The 19,112-nt window shown below is 33.4% G+C and overlaps 1 protein-coding gene across 2 annotated transcripts in view; it reads right to left on the reverse strand.

Moving 5' to 3' along the window:
- The window catches only part of Srbd1 (S1 RNA binding domain 1), a 220,167-nt gene that overhangs the window by 20,603 nt on the left and 180,452 nt on the right, over window positions 1-19,112 (reverse strand). For both annotated transcript variants that reach the window (XM_076832900.2, XM_076832899.2), the window contains exons 17-19: window positions 4,420-4,526; window positions 3,042-3,218; window positions 900-1,076 (exon numbers count right to left, since the gene is read on the reverse strand). In XM_076832900.2, the coding sequence (XP_076689015.2) occupies window positions 900-1,076; window positions 3,042-3,218; window positions 4,420-4,526 (461 nt within the window). The remainder of the gene's footprint in view (window positions 1-899; window positions 1,077-3,041; window positions 3,219-4,419; window positions 4,527-19,112) is intronic.

Here is a 19,112-nt window from a genome sequence, read left to right on the forward strand (position 1 = left end):
TGGTAGAATAAAATGTAAATGATAAAATCTACATGTTGGTATAGAGGAATTCACTTAAGATTTTTTTTCAACATTTTTGTGTGTTTACATTTTTTCATAATAAAATGTTGGGGGGGGGAGAAAGCACTGTTTTGAGGTTAACAGAATATTATTTTTTACTTTTCCCCCTATTTTCTAAATTCACTATAATGTGCTCTATCTTATAAATTAAACAGTTTTTAAAGAAAACAAACCAATGGAATTTACTTAAATAATTTCAAGACAAGTTTCATATCCATTTTAAAGTCAATAAATTATTCATTATTTTTTAACTCACTATAATATAATTCAGCAAGTCACTGGTTTTGAACTGATTAAAAAATTTTAAAGCTAATTAAATGTGCTATTAAAAAGTTTTTTTTTCTTTTAATGCCTTATATTAAACTTCTCTTGTATTCAAAAACCTCCTTGTATTACTCTGTGTTAAACTGTAAAGACACATTGTTTCTTAGATTCTGTAATAACTTACTAGGACAGTATTTCTTAGGAACTCTGAATTGGCTGTTTACTTTCAAAAGTGCTTTAACTTTAGAGAAGCATAAGATTATGCCAGGTGCTAGTCAATTGTGTCCTGTTAATTTCCAAAACAAACAGAAGAGAGTGCCATGCAAATTCCATTACACACACTTAACCATTAGAACCAGGGTTTATTAGCTTGACACTGATCCAGGAATAATGGTTTCATTCCTCAATGAAATAAAATAATGTGCCACATAACTGAGCAATGCGGAACTTCTAAAAAATGTTGTCATGTTAAACATAGTCATATTTTTCAATTTCCATTATGCCCAAACAAAGGTCATTTGCTGTAGAGAATTCACTACGGGCATGGAGAATTCTTACATGGGCTTCAAACTTACCTCATTGCTATATCATATGATTCTGGATGAATACAAGTCCGATCCAGAGGATTTGGCTTCAGTACAATATCCACTGTAGTTTTGCTCTTCTTTTTGCCTTGCTTCTCACTTGTGACCTCTCCTAATGAAGATTTTACAGCAACCCCTTGAATTTGGCTTGAAGATTCAGTTTGCTGACTATGGCAGTCATTTAAAACCCAGAATAAAACAAATTTTAAAAAGAGGAAAGGTTGGGCAGAGAAGAAAAGACACTTTAATTAAAGGCATGTTTATTTATCTGCCATAGAAATATACACAAACAGCAACCATTCACTTCACAGAAACTATCACTTATGTGTTTAAACCATTGTTAATAGATCTTTCTGTTAGTTAAAGCCCAAAACATTCTTAACTGATTCAGTCTGTGCAATTGGCATTCTACGAGAGAACAGAAAAATGCAAATAATGTGATGATGATTTCTCAGTTGAAGAAAATCCCAAGTTTTCAAAAGAACCTAGTGAGTACAGAATAAGATGAATGGAAAAAAGACTCACACCTGACATAAATAATTTTTTAAAAACCTAAAAATCTTTCAAGAGAGTAAAATGACAAATTGCAGGCACCTTTCACTTTTTGTTTCTTTTAAAAAACTACTGGACTTTTTGAATAGACTGTTCAAAAACATAAAACAAATAGAGAATTATTTTATCATCAATTTTATTTTTGCCTTCAGGATTTTGTGATCTACTTGGAACTTCCACCATTGTTCTGCAAGACTCACCCATGTTCTGGTACTTAAAACAGTTTCTCTTTTTACATTTAATCCATTTGGAATTTGAGTATAACAAGTAAAGTGGGACTACAGCATCCTTCACACATATCAAACTTTTGATATTTGTCATAATGCCATTTATGAATAATTTATCAACTTTTCCCCAATTTTTGAATTGTTACTTTTATTATAAACTAAGTTCCAACTACATTTTGGTGGATTTCAGACTCTATTCTGTTTTATTTATTCTATATCAAAACCACGTTTAAATCATTAGTATGTTTATTATTGAGCTTTACAATATATCCTACTATCTTGTGGGGCTGCTTTCCCTTTAGTCTTTTCTAGAATAAAGATTATTTTTTCATATAACCTTTATTATAATTCTGTCAAGAGAAAAAATACATGTCAATAAGTTAAGTAATCCCACAGGAGCAGATACATAAAAGCTATTTTTTTCATAATTATAAAATTCTAAGAAGTTTATCTAATTTCTTTGCTTTTGTGCTACCAGGATTAGAAAGTAAGAATTTAGGAGGAGGGGCTGGGGTTGTGGCTCAGTGGTAGAGCACGTGCCCAGTACATGTGAGGACCTGGGTGTGATCCTCAGCACCACATAATTAATAAATAAATAAGTTAAAAAAAAAAAAAAGAATTTAGGGGGAATGCCAGGGAGTGATACTGGCCAAATTATATTGTTATAGTGTGTACACGTATGAATATGTAACACAAATTCCATCATTATGTATAATTATGATGCACCAATAAAAATGTAGAAAAAAAGAAAGTAAGAATTTAATTTAATCTACATAACTGATAATTAATGCTAAGGGAGGAGTTATCAGCATGAAGTAGTCACTGCTAAAGCATATTTGACACCTCATCTCAGACCATTTCTTCCTATTACACTACACTCTAATCATGCTAGCCTTCATATTGTTTCTCAAATATACCAAAGTTGGTCCTACCTTAAAATTTTGCACATTCACTATTTGCTTTCTCTCTGATCCTTGTGCAGTTGGCCCCTTTGTTTCATGTAAAACTCTACTGAAGTAACTTTTAAATAAATAACTCATCTAAAGCACTTGCCCTGCTCTCCAACACAATGTCACATCTTTCTGTTTTAATTTTTATAGCACTTATGTACTATCTGAAGCTATTTATTTTACTAATTGGTTATATTTTTCAAACTTCATGACTCCATGAGAACAGGGAATTTGCTGACTCCATAATTGCTGCATTCCCAGTGCCTAGCAAAAAACAGACACTCAACACATACTGAATGAAGGCATAAACAAGGGGCATCTAGAATTTATGTCAGTCTCAGGCTGAGTAACCATCAAAAGAGAGAAGGAAGAAAATAGTATGAGAAATACACTTTTATAATCACCTGCAAAATGTTCGAATATAATCCTGGTTAATTCTGATGAAACCAGCACATTGTTGGAAGGATTTTGGACCCAGCCCTTTCACTTTCTTCAGCTGTTCTCGGTTGATAAAGGGTCCATTTTTCTCTCGCCATTCAATAATATTTTTGGCTCTGTTGGCATTGAGTCCTGCAATGTGCCTAAAAAATAAATAAGCAGACAAAATGAATAAACTGGGAAAAAGCTCTCATCTAAAAAGATAATGATATAAAACATCTGGTCATAAAATCAATTGCAATTACATATTATATGACAAAAGTTAATACAAAAGGGTATTAAATCAAAAGGGCAAACAGGAAATAAGGACAACAGAATGCAAAAATAATGACAAAACCAGATGCTGTCAAAGAGGCTGGTAAGTGGTCAACACAGATACAAGGGAAAAAATTCTTTATAATAATTCTCAAATTCATCGTATTTCTGAATCAAGAGAAAATTCTATTTCTATTTAGCTTAAAAAGACAGCAGTAGAAGTTTCAATAGCTATGATTATGTTGTACCATCCTTTTGTGGTGGTGGTGGGGATCTGTCTGTTTTCATTAAAGAGAACCACAGAAGGATACTTATCCATGAATGTTGACATTAAGCATGAGAACAATTTCATTAGATAGTTTGCTTGGTGTCAACTAAAACATTATTATTACAGAGAATCTCAGTTCTATTTTGGAATTCCATATTTGGAATTATGTAATGTTTGTAGCCATGGCAGACAAGCAATACCTTAAAACGTGAAGGATATTTTCCACTGTACCAGTTTCAGTAAAAAAGGTCCAGATCAGGGAATTTCATACTGCAATAGCATACTGTGCAATAAATACAAGACTACAAACAGAAAAAGCAGCTCTTCTGCAACCACAGGTTTTAAAAAAAAGGACAGTATGTAAGATAAATCAGTATGATGGAAATTTTGTTAGGTGACATGTGGAATCAGGGTAAAAATATGGTGACCAGACATTGGAATTTCAGAATTTTATCTTTTGGTTGATGCCAACTATGATCGATGCATGCAAGAGAATGAACTAGTGAAAAATACCTACTCTCATGTGGGAAACATTTCTTTTCCATGTTAACTTTATTTAAATTCTATTAGCGACACTAATGCACTCAATGGTTGCCATATGCTTTTCACTTTAAATTCGCAATATTAAAAATGATAATGTGAATTGTTATAATTCTTTCCTTAAATGACATCTTTCTCTCTGATTATCTAAAGCAATGTATAATCCATAGATTTTCTACACTTGACAACTTTACACATGTCTCTTGTTCTGCTGGAGTTTGGATTAGATAGCCAATTATATTCAAGATTCTATGATCTTCAGTTACAGATTTCTGTCTCACCTTAGCAAAACTTCTGAACAGATGTTAATATCCACTCCCACAAAGCTGACACATTCTTCTACAACACTGTCCAGTGTGGCCTTGAGTAATGTCTGAGATACATCATGCTGAGAAGACAAAATCAAATATCAATCAAAAGCAAAGGAGATGCAGCTCTTGGACTATTCTGTTATTCTGCCTATACTCCTGGTAGCTATCTAACACACGTCACAGAGAATTTATTCATTCCTCTTAAATACACCTAACAGATTTAACAGACCTGAACTTAATGAATCTGTATGTTCTGGTACACTAAGATACTCATACAACTGATTTGAACATAAGAATACCAATATTTTTTCTTTGTCTGAAATTCTGCCTAGAGTAGTCATTCTCAAACCATAACCTGCATCAAAATCACTTGTAGGGATTGTTAAAATAGAAATTTTTTATATCAGTGTTCCATTCTTCTGGATCATTCCTTTACTCAAAGACATAGGTGTCAAGTTTTCTACCCAGTATAGTTATGCTCTCAAGATTCTTGGTAATGCAGCATTTCCAAACAGAGCCATCCTCTATTATCTCTGAGATTTTCTTTTAAGCTTTAGATGGTCATTCTTGGAAGCTTTGATGATAGTACCCTGTCTTAATCTTAACAGATATATCAACAGAAGAGATTTTGGAATACTTCAAAACTCCTATTTCTTCCTTAAATGGTTACTGTTCAATGGCTTGTTAACTAAAACAGTGAAGGGCCCTGCAGTTCAGTCATGTCTCTAGGATTAACAACCAAGTTCATGAAGACACAAAACCATAATTAACCACAGGGCCAACAGTAATCATAGGGCACCATTTATTTTAATATGCTTCCTGATTTCAGAGTGTTAAAAGGTGAGAAAATATGCGTCTTACAATTGAAGAAATGCACTATCTAAAAGTAAGTATTGCTTGGCTAAACAAACCTGTTACTACAATTAATACACTTGATGTTATCGAAAATTCTAATTTTCTGATTGTTCTCCTAGTTATGAACTGTAGGTCAACGTATTTCTCCAAATGTCTTTAGTAAGTATGAAAAACAATAGAGTATAGTTCCCACATATCACAATTACATTTACCATTTAATAACAGAAGTTTATGCTCCAGAAGACTGAGAATGCAGAAGCGCTTCTGTATTTAAGAGGTAACCTTGTAACTATCCAGGCCAGAGCTAAAATTTTTGGATATAATTTTAAAATGTAATAAACAAACATCATGATGAAAAAGAATAGAATGAACCTCATTCTGAGACCTCATTACTACTGAGCCATACCTTTTAAGAAGCTAAACAGTGAACTGGAGATATAGCTCAGTGATAAGAGAGTTTGCCTAGCAAGCATGCATGAGCCCTGGGCTCTATCCCTAGTACAAACAAACAAACAAACAAACAGACAAACAAACCAAAAAACAAAACAAAACAAAACAAAAAAACCTACATAGTCTTTTCCTTGTCTAAAAAGAGAGATAAAAAGGCAGAGTAACTATTTAAGTCAGTTTTTGCAGTTATTGTGACCAAAAGACCTGACAAGAACAATATAGAAGAGGAAAAGCTTATTTGGGCTCAAAATTTCAGAGGTCTCAGTTCAAAGATGGCCAACTCCATTGCTCTGGGCCAGAAATGAGGCAGAATATGGCAGAAGGGTGTGGCAGAGGGAAGCAACTCAGGAAACAGACAAAGCCAGCTCTGCTCATAAGAGACAATATATAAACCCCAACGGCATGCCCCCAGTGACCTACATCTTTCAGTCACACCTACCTGTTTACAGTTATTGCCAAGTTAATCCATATCAGTGGATTAATGCACTGATAAGTTTAAGGCTCTCATTGCCCAATCATTTCACCTCTGAAAATTCTTGCATTTTCTCACACATAAATTTTTTGGGGACACCACATACCCAAACCATAACAGGAGTCATTAGAATAAAGGCAAATAATTATATAATTTGAAGCATACAAGATGATTAGGATAGCTAAATGAGTAAGCTATGGTTCCTGATGAAGACTTGTTGGTTGCCTATAGCTTTCAACCCCCTTTTCCTCTTTCCAAACAGAAGTCTTACTGTATTCATACACCTAATCAACCTCTATAAAACCATATGCTCTGGGGAAGCTGCTGCCCCTATATTCTAGCATATGATAGTGACTGGTTCAAATCACTGGTTTTCAAACTGAGGGTTGGAACAATCATTGGATCATAAAATTAATTTAGTGATATGCCAATAGCATAAAAAAATCAAGAAAAAAAATAGACTACATAGAGTATGTTGTACATATTCCTAATGTGCGGAATAAGAGTATAATGAATAAAATGGCCAACTGAGATTATCATGTGAGAGGAAGAAAACATAAATCGGCCAGGTATTTGGTTCCTGGACATTTCCTTTGATTTTCTCTCATATTATAATCAATTTGCTTCACTGTCTGAGGAAGTGGTTAAATAACATTACAGAGTTATGGAGCAAAGTATATGAAAAGTATATTAACTGTTGGCAAAATACTAATTTTCAAACAAGTTTAGTTACAAACATTCACAATATTTTCCCAAAAGTTTATTAATCAGTATAACATTTTTCAAATTCTCAGCAATTTGAATACTTTACCTGAGTTAGCACAAGTCACCCTTAAAATCATTTATACTTAGAAGAAACAAATAGTGAAGTAGGATTTATAGAGGTAAACTCAATTACTAGATAGAAAAGTGTTAATAGTATCAAATTTGAACAAAATGTTGACTCCAACTTAGTAATCTTTGACTTGACTCTAGCCATTTTAAATAGAAAAGAACAAATTCTAAGACTTTAAAATAAATGTAATTTTTAAAAAAAGTTTTACAAACATGCAAAACTTAATGATAAATCTCAGATGTTTGTTAGTAATAATATTCTTGTAGATGACATCTTAAAACCTTCAAAATTAAAAAAAATTGGAACACTCATAACTAGAATGGCTAACATGAAAAAAATGGAAAATATCAAGTGCTAGTAAGGATTCGAACAACTGGAATGCTCAAAATATTATCATGGTAAGTAAAGAACATGTTAGATCAGATGTTAAGTTTATGGTGGATTTATTGTGTATGGCTCAAATATAACTTCACATAAAAATTAAATCAGATATATTTATGCAATGTAAAAATGTATTATTATTCAATACATGTTAAACTAGACAAGCTTTAAAGGAATAAAACTTAACAAATTTCTGAGGAACACAGAAATTGCCAAAACTGACACAAGAAGAAAAGAAAATCTGAAATAACTTAACAACAAGTAAAAAGATTCAATCAGTAACCACAAATCTCCCAACAAAATAAAAAGTTCAGATCTGGATAGCTTCATTGATAAATAATATTAATCATTTTTTTAAAAAAACTATTATCAATCTTTCTCAAATTCTTCCAAAAAGAAAAACAATAATAAAAAGGGGAACTCTTCCAAAGTCATCTATGAGGCTGGCATTACCATGACACCAAAGTCACACAAAGATACCATAGGAAAACTTAGACCAATATTTTTTATGAATACAGGTGCAAAAATTCTCAACACAATACTAGCAAACAAATCTAACAACATGTTAAGTGAATTATAAGCCATGATATACATAATAGTGTATTCAGAATATATGAAATTTAAAAACCCTGTTTACGTCCCCCCACCCATCAGAAAATAATCCTAGACATTTTACAACTTTTCATTTTGAAATCATTTCAAATTTAAAAAAAAATATGTAAGAGAAATTCAAAGAACATCCCTATAGTCTTCCCTCAAATAAATATTTCAGTGTTTTTTCCAAATAACAAGAACATTGTCACTCATATCCACAACACAACTGTTAAAATGAAGAAATGCATCAATGTAATAATGTACAGCCCATACTGAAATTTCATCAACTGTCCCAATTATATTTTATAGTGTTTTTTTTCTAATCCAGGATCACATATGGCATTTAGTTATCTTCTCTTTTTATATTCTTGCTAGGCAACTTCAAATATGGTTCCAAGATCCCCAAATCCTGGTATTCACAGACTTATATATAATATATTCGCACTGAATGTGGAATTAATGACTCTTGTCTGAATCATTTCTAAGATTATCTTATGAATCAAAGATGTGAAAAAATATTTTCAATCTCAATCCAATTCAAATTTAAAAGAGCAAACTCAATCGAGTACCACTGTGTACTCATAGCATTGTTCTTATGTGTTCTGGACTACAAAAAAATTAATGAACAGCCTACACCCACACATTAAATTAAATATTTTCCAATTTTTGTATTTGGGTATTAAAAACATTTAAATATAAATAAAATAGCATTTACTCTTACTATCATGTAGTAGAAAGGTTATATATATTTTGGAAAAAACTTTATTCTGAATTATATTCACTTGTAAAGAGTAACATACATATACTCAAATATATGTGTGATGGGTACCCCAGTCATGATGTAAAATGTGTTTCCTAGCATATGCCATGATCAAAAGGAATAAAAAAATTTGTCTAAATAAATCATAGTAGTGCCATTCCATTTATTCAATAACGCCTAATGAAATGTGAGGGAAAATCTGCTGTTTACAAATGCCAGGCATTGTGTCACGTGAAGGAACTAGCTGGGGAGAAGCTGACTCACCAAGGACAGCAGAAGGCATACACTGAAAGGTTGGTGGGTTATTCTGGAGCTCCTGAATCAACTAGCTTAGGACTCATTCCTCCTCTGGGCTTCTCACAATAACATTTCCTTATTGTTTAACAAAGAATAATAATTTCCTTATTGTTCAAGCCACTGACTTAAGATCTCTTGTGTTTTTCTAACTAATTCGTTCACTTTATCTAGGGGCTCAAAGTCTAGTGGGAAGACAGAAGTAATGAAATCTACAATAACCATGCTAGAAAAACCTTTGAACTTTTATTGTCAGACATTGCGGTAAGTCTTTATAATATCATCTAACTGAATCTTATACCATATATATAATTTTATATAGCACCTTCATAAATAAAAATTTATTCTAAGGAAATAGCAAGATATATGCAAAGATAGGGGTATGTGTGTGTGTGTGTGTGTGTGTACACACAATCTAAAAATGCACCTAGAGGGGATTCATACAAATAAATTATAGACTAGCCACATAGTAAACTAGGAGGAGGCAAGTAAAAAACACAGTAGACTATCTATTTCACCAAAATACCTTAGAAGGAAAGAGGTCCAAGATGACACATTGAGTTAAAATTTAACTCCTCTAGAAGTTACTAAAGTAAGAGAAATTTCCAGAAGCTCTGCTATCAACTATAATCATGGATTTTGCCTACATTCTTCCCCAACTTTTTGCTTAAGAAAGTACTGAGAGTTGACACTATTTTCTCAAAGTAAAAATCTTACATATTTGGGAGAAGGAAAATGGGACAACGTTGCACACTGTAGGGGCTGGGGTTATGGCTCAGTTGTAGAGCGCTTGCCTAGCATGTATGAGGCACTGAGTTTGATTCTCAGCACCACATAAAAATAAATAAAGGTCCACCAACAACTAATAAAATATATTTTTTAAAAAAGTCACACACTGTGCTCATAATAGTGTCCTTGATAAAGCAGAAGTATTCATTTTACCATTTAAAAAATATTTTCTGAGCAACTATTATGTACCAGACACTGTGCTAGTTGTGCTAGGTGCTGAAAGCATAGGAAAAAATCAAAAGTATTCCGTGTCTAGAATCTCCATTTAGACTTGCCGAAAGCTGAGATGTGACACATTGCCCTACTGGCAATCACAAGAGGCGAGAGGCCCCCAAGACTGACTGTGTTACTGATCACCAAGGACTTGATGCCAGGGAAAAAAAGGACTGTTCCATTTTTAAAAGAAGTTACCCAATTCTAAATTTTGGGGCAAGTTATTTGAATTATTTAAACAGTATCTTCTGAATTTAAGGAAATGCTGTTTGAGCAATTAAATTTTTATGTAAAATTTATGAGATTTTTTAAAAAGGAACGTAAGTGGTCATTTATGCTGGTCAGCTTTTTTGAGGTAAGAACCCACATTTTTATTATTACTCTACCACAAACTTCTGAAGAATTGTTCATCAAACTGCCATGTTTTATTTTGTTCTGAAGCACTAAAATTATCTCACAATTATTAAGGAAAAAAAATCATTCCAGATGCAACATTGTCAGCTCTACAACTGTTGCAAGAACAACATTCCACTTTATATATTCCATGTTAAACTTTAAGTTTATGCCTCAGTGGTTTTCTGGTGCAATATTCTTACTTGTTTTACTTAGCATTATCACTCAGGTCCCTTACTATTGCCAAAATACAAAACACTAGAAGCTAAAGAAGCAAAAAAATTTAACAGGGAAAATCTACCCAATTTTAAATAAAAGCAAGTGTTTTGGTTTTTTTTCTCCTCACCTTGAATCTACTTTCCTTTGATTGACAGGTGACAGTTTAAAAGAATCATCCAGGGGAGTGTGTTAATGACCTATGAAAGAGCTGACAGGAAACATTTGAGCAAACAGAAAAATGTGTGCTTAAAAGTAGCAGCTCCTCCAATTCTTCACATCCAGTATACAAGAAGGCTTTTATGTTCTCCCTATAAAGATGAGGACTGTGTTCAGAAATACTTGAGCCATTTAAAAACCAGTGTTCTAGCTTTACTGATCACAGATAATTGCAAAAAGACAAAGATTTTTTCCTAAGCACATTCTTAAACATGCTTGGAACTAGCAGAACTTTTTTTTTTTTTTTTAAATGAATAAATTGTACAATGAACCACACATTGTGCTATGAAACTCTGGGACCAAGATAGCAAAAAGGGTATCAGTCTTTCAGCATTTGAGGGATTTTTCCAGATCTGGAAATTCAGATCAAAATATGGCCAGTGGTTATAAGAAAAAAGAAAAAGAAAAAAACTCAACATAGGAAGATGTTCTCTTTACAAATTTTCCTCCACTGAAAAAGTATGTGGAAGGTATGCTGAAGACTCTTCAACTGCAAACTCAGCATTTACATACTACTTTGCATGAACTTATACTATTTAACAGAAATCAGTCATTCAAGTCAACTTCATGGAAAGGTCCCGGGGACAATGATTTGTCTTATATGTTCTACAAAGAACAAATGGAAGTTGATTTTAAAAACCTAACCTTTAGGACTTGAATAGTCCCACTTCTAAGGCATGAACTTTTTGGGGTACCAAATGAGTATCCACAGATGTTCAGTGAGGTTCCCCCACTTTGCATGGCCCGAACTCCTATGTTTCCAGGGACACTCTGGAATCTACATTCAGCTCACAAATCTTTAGCAGCTTTTCTGTGCCTTAATATCTGGCAACTGATTTTTAGATAGGAGACAACAATGTGGGACAGTATGACCTCAGAAAGGGGGAAACTACATAGGATAAACCACAAAATGTCCCAGTTTTCTATCTGAGGACACTTTATAGATCTTGGTACAAGCAGAGCATGACAGTCTTAATGAGCTAGGGAAAGATAAAGTAGAGGTCAGGAGTGTTGAGACAACTGGAATTTTAAAAGCATATCAAAGAGAACAAAGATTTGAAAAGCAGAACTCCAGAAATTTTTATAAGAGACACCTTGAGTATTTAGTATAAAGTTGCACATACCCAGGGTACAAGGACAAGACTATACAAGTCCAGAGTAGCTGCCTGGAAGTTGTGGGCTACACAGAGAATTCTGAGATTGCAAAGAACTTGGACACATAAGAAGTCCTACCAGACATAACGAGGAGACTGCCTTGAATATCTTTAATACTTTGTTGATAACCCAGAAAGGGTATAAGTAAGATATTCTAGTCCTAGAGTAAGGGCCATCTGACTTTCCTCCTAAAAAACTTTAAAATAAACAATCCTTACCAAGCTGAGTTCACTGGTAAATTCTACCAAACATTTAAGGAAAAAAATATCAATTCTCCTTATTGTCTTGTAGAACATATGGAAGTTAATTTTAAAAACAGAAGCAGCAGGAATACTTTCTAATTCATTCTATGAAGAAAGTATTACTCTAATCCAAAACCAGATAAGGATATTTTAAGAAAACCACAAACCAGTACCACTTACGAAGAGAGATGCAAAAATTCTCAATTAAATACCAGCAAATTTAACAATGTATAAACATAATTATATATCATGATCAACTGTGATTTATTCCAAGTATGCAAATTTGGCTTGACATTCAAAAAAATAATTAATGGATTCTATCAAATCAACATGCTAATTTTAAAAATAACACAATCCAAACTCTCAGCAATCTAAGCATAGAGGGGAACACTCTCTACTTGATTAAAAACATTTACAAAAACAAAACCAAAAACCTACAGCTAATATTATATTCAATTTAAGAAACTAGAAGATTTATCACTAAGGTCAGGTACAAGGCAAGGGTGACCTTTCTTGTTGCTCTTTTTTAACATTATATTGTAAGTCCTAGCAATGAAATAAGAAAAGGAAATAAAGGTGAAGGATCAGGAAGGAAGAAACTATTCACTGATGACATGATAATATAGAAAATTCAAAAGAATCAACAAAAAATCCCTAGAATAAGTGATTATAGTGATGATGTAGGATACAAAATGAATATAGAAAAGTCAATCACTTTCCTATATACCAGCAATAAATCAAGTGCCACTGGAAATTTAAAAACACATTTCCCTTTTTTAATGCACCCCCAAAATAAAGCGGGCATACCTGTGTGTGTGCGTGCACACACACACACACACATACACACACACATGAATTATCTATATGGAGAAAACTATAAAAATAAATCAAAGCATTACATGAGTGGAGAGATAGTCCACAGTCCATGGACTATCAAGATGTCAAGATGTTAGTTCTAATCATCTTGAACTATAGATTCAAAATACTCATAATCATATAACATTTATTTTGGGAATATCAAACTGATTCTAAAGTTTACATAGGTAAATGATCCAGAACAGCTAACAAAATACTGAAGGAGAACAAGGACAGAGGACTGACACTATGCAATTTTAAGATATACTATGAAGCCAAAGTAATTAACACAACGTGGTATTCATGAAAAAGAGACAGAGAGAGCACAGAAACAGACCCACATAAATATAGACAACTGATCTTTAACAAAGAAACAAAGGCAATACAATGGAGAAAAGATAGTCTTTCAACAAATGGTGCTGGAACAACTAGACCTCAACATGAAAAATATCAATCTAGACACAGACCTGAAACCCTTCACAAAACTAATTCAAAATGGACCACAGTCCTAAATGTAAAATGTGAAACAATAAAACTTCTAGAAAATAACATAGGAGAAAATCTAAATGACCTTGGTATGACAAAGAATTTTTAGATACAACACCAAAGGCATGAACAGAAATAACTGAGAAGCTGAACTTCATTAAAATCAAAACCCTCTGCTTTGCAAAGGACACTGTTAAGAAAATGAGAAGATAATCCACACACTGGGAGAAATTATTTACAAAAGATATATCTGACAAATAACTATTATCCAAAATATATAAATAACTTTTAAAACTCACCAAGAACCAAACAAGCAACTTGATTAAAAAATGGGCAAAAGACCTGAACAGATATTTCCCCAAAGAAGATATACAGATGGCAAATATGCAGTGGAAAGATGGTCCACATCATATGTCATTAGAGAATTCTAAATTAAAACATTAATGAGTTATTACTGCCCATCTATTAGAATATCTGAAACATACAATAATTGTGTTTCTAAACACAATGAACTGAAATGAACAGAAAACACGTCCACTGAAAAATTTAATGGTTTTATCCATAATTTCCAAAACTTAGAAGCGACCAAAATGCACTTCAGTAGATGAATGAATAAACTGGTATATCAGAACAATGGAATATTAATCAGCAATAAAAAGAAATAAGCTATCATCAAGCCATGAAAAGATATGAACAAATCTTCAACGCATATTACTAAGTAAAAGAAATAAATCTGAAAAGACTACACACTGTATAATCTCAATCCTATCACATTCGGGAAAAGGCAAAACTAAAGAGACAATGAAAAAAAGCAGTGGTTACTAGTGGCCAAAGGACAGGGCTGATGAAGTGGCATAGCAGAGCATTTTTTAGGGTAGTAAAACTATTCTGTATTATATTGTAATAATGAATGCATCTCATTATACATTCGTCCAACCCTACAGGATATAAAACATCAGGAGTGAACTCTACTTTCAACTATGGACTTTGATGACCATGATGTGTCAATATAGGTTCACTGTAATAAATACACCCATTCTGGTGAAGGATGTTGATAGTGTGGAGGCTGTATTGACATGAAGTGAGAAAAGTATAAGAGGGCTCTCTGTACTTTCTTTTCAGTTTTGCTGTGACCCTAAAACTGCTCTAAAAATTCCTATCACATTCAGTCTAATCTGATGGTTAACTACTTGGTTCTCAGACCGAACTTCAATTTTTTTTTTTTTAAAAGAAGACAATAAATTTGCATTCAACAATCCAGCACCTATAATGTCCACCATAAATAAAAGATAGCTAGATACATTACAAAATAAGTCAATAGGATAGATCATTCACTCAATACGAAAGCAGAAGCAACCTAGAATGATGACCCAGATGTTGGAAATAGCATACAAGAATTTTAAAGTAGCTCCAGGCCTACTTACAGGAACATATAGTTACAAATGAATGAATTTGGAAAACAGCAAGAGAGAAATAGAAACTATAATAAGTAACCAAAGAACTGAAAAATAGTGTCTGAAATTAAAAAAAAAATAATGGATGGGTTTCATAATTGATTGGAGAAGAAACAAATCAGGGAACATGAAGAGAGATCAGTAGAGATTACTCCATCAAAAGAACAGGATTACAAAACAAATAGGTAGTGATGGAGGGAGAAACAGAGCCTCAATGTCCCACAAGACAAGATCAAAATATGTAAATATGTGTAATGGAAATCCTAAGAGAGAATAGAACAGATAGATATTTGAAGAAGTAACAATGAAAACTTTCACAAGGTTTCTGAAAAACACAATATATAGATCCAAGAAGCTCAGTGACCCCCAAGAAGGATAAAAAGGGAAAACCCCATCTAGTCAAACTGCTAGAAAACAAAGATAAAATCATGAAAGCCATGAGAATGAAAGGATACACTATATATAGAAGGATAACGACTTAGCAATGGCTAAATTCTTATTAGAAACAACAGGGACTAGGAAATAATGAAATGACATCTTTAAAGTGCCAAATAATAATAATAAAAACATACACAAAATCCTGTCACCCTCAAGTTTTATATATTTCAAAAATGAAGGAAAAATAAAGGCCTTTATAGATAAATGAGAACTCAATACCAGCAGACCTACACATAAAGTTAAAGGGAAATTTCAGACTACAGAAAATTGACACCAGATGGAAAATGCATGGATAAATATAAATTTCTATGTGCGTGTACACTTTTTTATTTTACTTAGAAGACATGAACATTTAAAGCAAAAATTATAACACGATTTTTCTGGATGTATACACTATATGTATATAAATAATATATATATATATACACATATATACACATATATACAAATATTATATATATTTCACACATGCACACACATCTACAGTAGCACAAAGGAGAGTGGTAAGGACTGTGAAAAGTTTAAGAATATATTATAATCCCTAGAATAACCACTAAGAAAAAAATGCCAAGAAGTACAGCTGAAAATCCAGTAAAATAAAAATTGAAAACTAAAAATTATTTGATTTTCTGCCCAATATAAGACAGAAAAAGACCAAAAGGCAGATTGGACAAACAGCAAATAACAGTTATAGACCTTAATTCAACCATATCAACTGATATTAAGTGTTAATGAAATAAATTCTCTAATTAAAAGGCAAAGATAAGACAGGTGTGATGTCACAAGCCTATAATCCCAGCAGCTCGGGAGGCTGAGTCAGTAGGATTGAGAGTTCGAAGCCAGACTCAGCAATGGCAAGGCACTAAGTAACTAAGTGAAACCCTTTATGTAAATAAAATACAAAATAGGGCTGGGGATTGGCTCAGTGCTTGAGTGCCCCTGAATTCAATTCCTGGTACCAAAACCAAAACAAACAAACAAAAAAGGCAAATGTATGTAATCAATAAAGATTGTATTGCTTAAAATTTTTGCATTCTTTGTGAAAACTATAAACAAATAAAAAAATCAACATAAGTTTCTAAAGTGTTATGTCAGATAATCAGGTTCAAAGGGAACAGTGATGCCCTTAACTCCATCTCCCTTTCAGGTTTCTAAGCTACAGAGTAGGTAGCTGGTGTATAAAATAAAGAACACTTCTGGGTTTTTGTCCATTGGAACCTGATAGGTGGCGTCCTCCTGACTATCAGGAGATGCTCAACTCCTGACTCCAAAGCATAATGTCTTTTGTACAAAGTCAATTTCAAAGCCAGAATCATTCTCAGCATATCTTCATGAGAGTCAATTAAAGAGGAAGAGGAGGAGGAGAGGAGGAGGAGGAGGAGGAGAAGGAGAAGGAAGAGGAGAAGGAGGAGGAGGAGGAGGAAGGAGGAGGAGAAGGAGGAGGAGAAGGAGAAGGAAGAGGAGGAGGAGGAGGAGGAGGAGGAGGAGGAACAGTTAGGTAGCGCAAGCTTGCTAGTCAGCTGTTTGTTTGGTTCTCATTCACTAACTACCAACAAAGACACTGATCCTGCCTATGAGGATAAAAATTTAAACAAAATGTATAACCACTTTATGAATCATGGGAATAAAGTCTCTTTGTATGTTATTCTAACAGTCCGGTGTTTATCACATCTTAATCTACTTAGACTTTCCTCAGATCTCCCAATAGGTGCTCTTATATCCCCCTAGTGGTTACAGGTTGATATGGCGGTGGAAAGACAGGGGCCATACTGGCTAAGTAAAGATCATAAATCCTAAATGTCTGCTTTGCCCACGTACTTTTCCAAGCCAATGCCTTGAACTGTCTAATTTGCTATAAACAAGGAAAACATTAACACATCTGAACTGGACCACACTATCTGCCCCATGTGTGGTCACTATGCTAAAACATAATCCCGGCTCATGACATAGGCATGAACAAATGCACACCAATTAGCAACACATTTTGACCTGACATAATACAAAGGAGTCGACATTTCCACTGTAAATCTCTATTTTTAGAGATTTATAGCTTAGTCATAAAAGTGGACTTCAGAAAAATTTAGGGTGCAAAGATTTAGCCACAAGAGAGAATTTTTCCTTCTAATAAACTAAAAGTAAAACAGTGTGCAGAAAATCTGATCTGAAACTATGAGTGTGGGAAGGAACACCTTCCTATGAACAGAAAACTTAACAGCTAAGTGTTCAAATTGTTTGTCTATTTTTTTTTTTTGAAGGGGCAGAGGTTAGAGATAAAAGGAGGTATTAATGTAAATTTTAAAAGATTTTTTTCCCATAATATAGAAATAAGCCTCCCTGTTGATATTTTCAGTTTTAAGTTCTAAAAATATAATTTTGTTCCCAAATACACTGATACATACATGTATGTGGCCAGACATGCAGTTGGATATGAATTATCTTCCAGTCTATTATTATTATTATTATTATTATTATTATTATTATTATTATTATTATATAGTTCACTTTTCCCAATTAAACCTGAAGCTGACACTGCCAGCACTGGATCCATGTCAATAGGTTTCCACAGCGTCACTACATGGAAAGGCAAAGTTCCCTTTATTCGTGTGTCCCCTTCTCCATAATATCATGGCAACAGAAAGACCAAATGCTCCATGTGGTCTGCAATGATACTCTGTTCTCAGCATCCTGCTCTGGTAGGAGTAAAGACTGGACTCCACAACTCCGCCCCTTATATCTCACTTCCTGTTTTGTTTTGTTTGCATTTGTATATTATCATTAGGTATACATAGAAATGTGTGTAAGTAAAGAAATACATTTTGTTCACTGCTGTATCTTAGCACACAGTAGTTGCTTATTTCTATTGCCATTTTAATTTGCATTGCTCTGGTTCAGTTGAGGATCTCTTTGTGTGTTTACCAGTCACTTAGACTTTGTTTTGTATTCCCACTTCCTAATGCTATCCTTCTTAGTACATGGTAGGTACTCAATAAATGTCATGAACAACCACAGGCAAAAATCTAGCAGTTTGGCTTTTGTATTTTTCTGCTGAACTTGGGAATTGAGTTTAAAAAAGAGTTGTCATAAATAATGAGATACTGGTAACATGGAATTGCTTAAGGTTATTACAGTAGCACACCTACATTCATTTTATAGAAACATGTTTTTAGCTGGCATAATCAACAGCAAACTCATAAGGTGAAATTTTAAAATCTAAAATCCTACCATAACATGTTAATATCAACCACGGTCACAGGCCCTCCCATTTCAAGCTGTCAAATCCTCACGCAAATTATGTCTAGATTTCTATTTCAATAAAGAGTTCCTGTTAATTCACAACCTAGTCAGAATAATTCCTCATACTTTAAATTAGAAATGCTTAGGTCTTTGTCCTGAGAACTCATTAAAACTCAAACTTCTCTCATTTTGAACTCGGCTAAAGTGCAGAAGCTTGTCACACAATAAAGTGACAAAAGAAGCTGGGAGATTTGGAACCAAAATGCAAAGAAACACTAGAAAGGAAGTTCTCACTTGTTAGCACCCAGGTAAAGCCTTGTAAAACTCA

The sequence above is a fragment of the Callospermophilus lateralis genome, chromosome 14, assembly GCF_048772815.1.
Source record: "Callospermophilus lateralis isolate mCalLat2 chromosome 14, mCalLat2.hap1, whole genome shotgun sequence".
NCBI lineage: Eukaryota > Metazoa > Chordata > Mammalia > Rodentia > Sciuridae > Callospermophilus > Callospermophilus lateralis.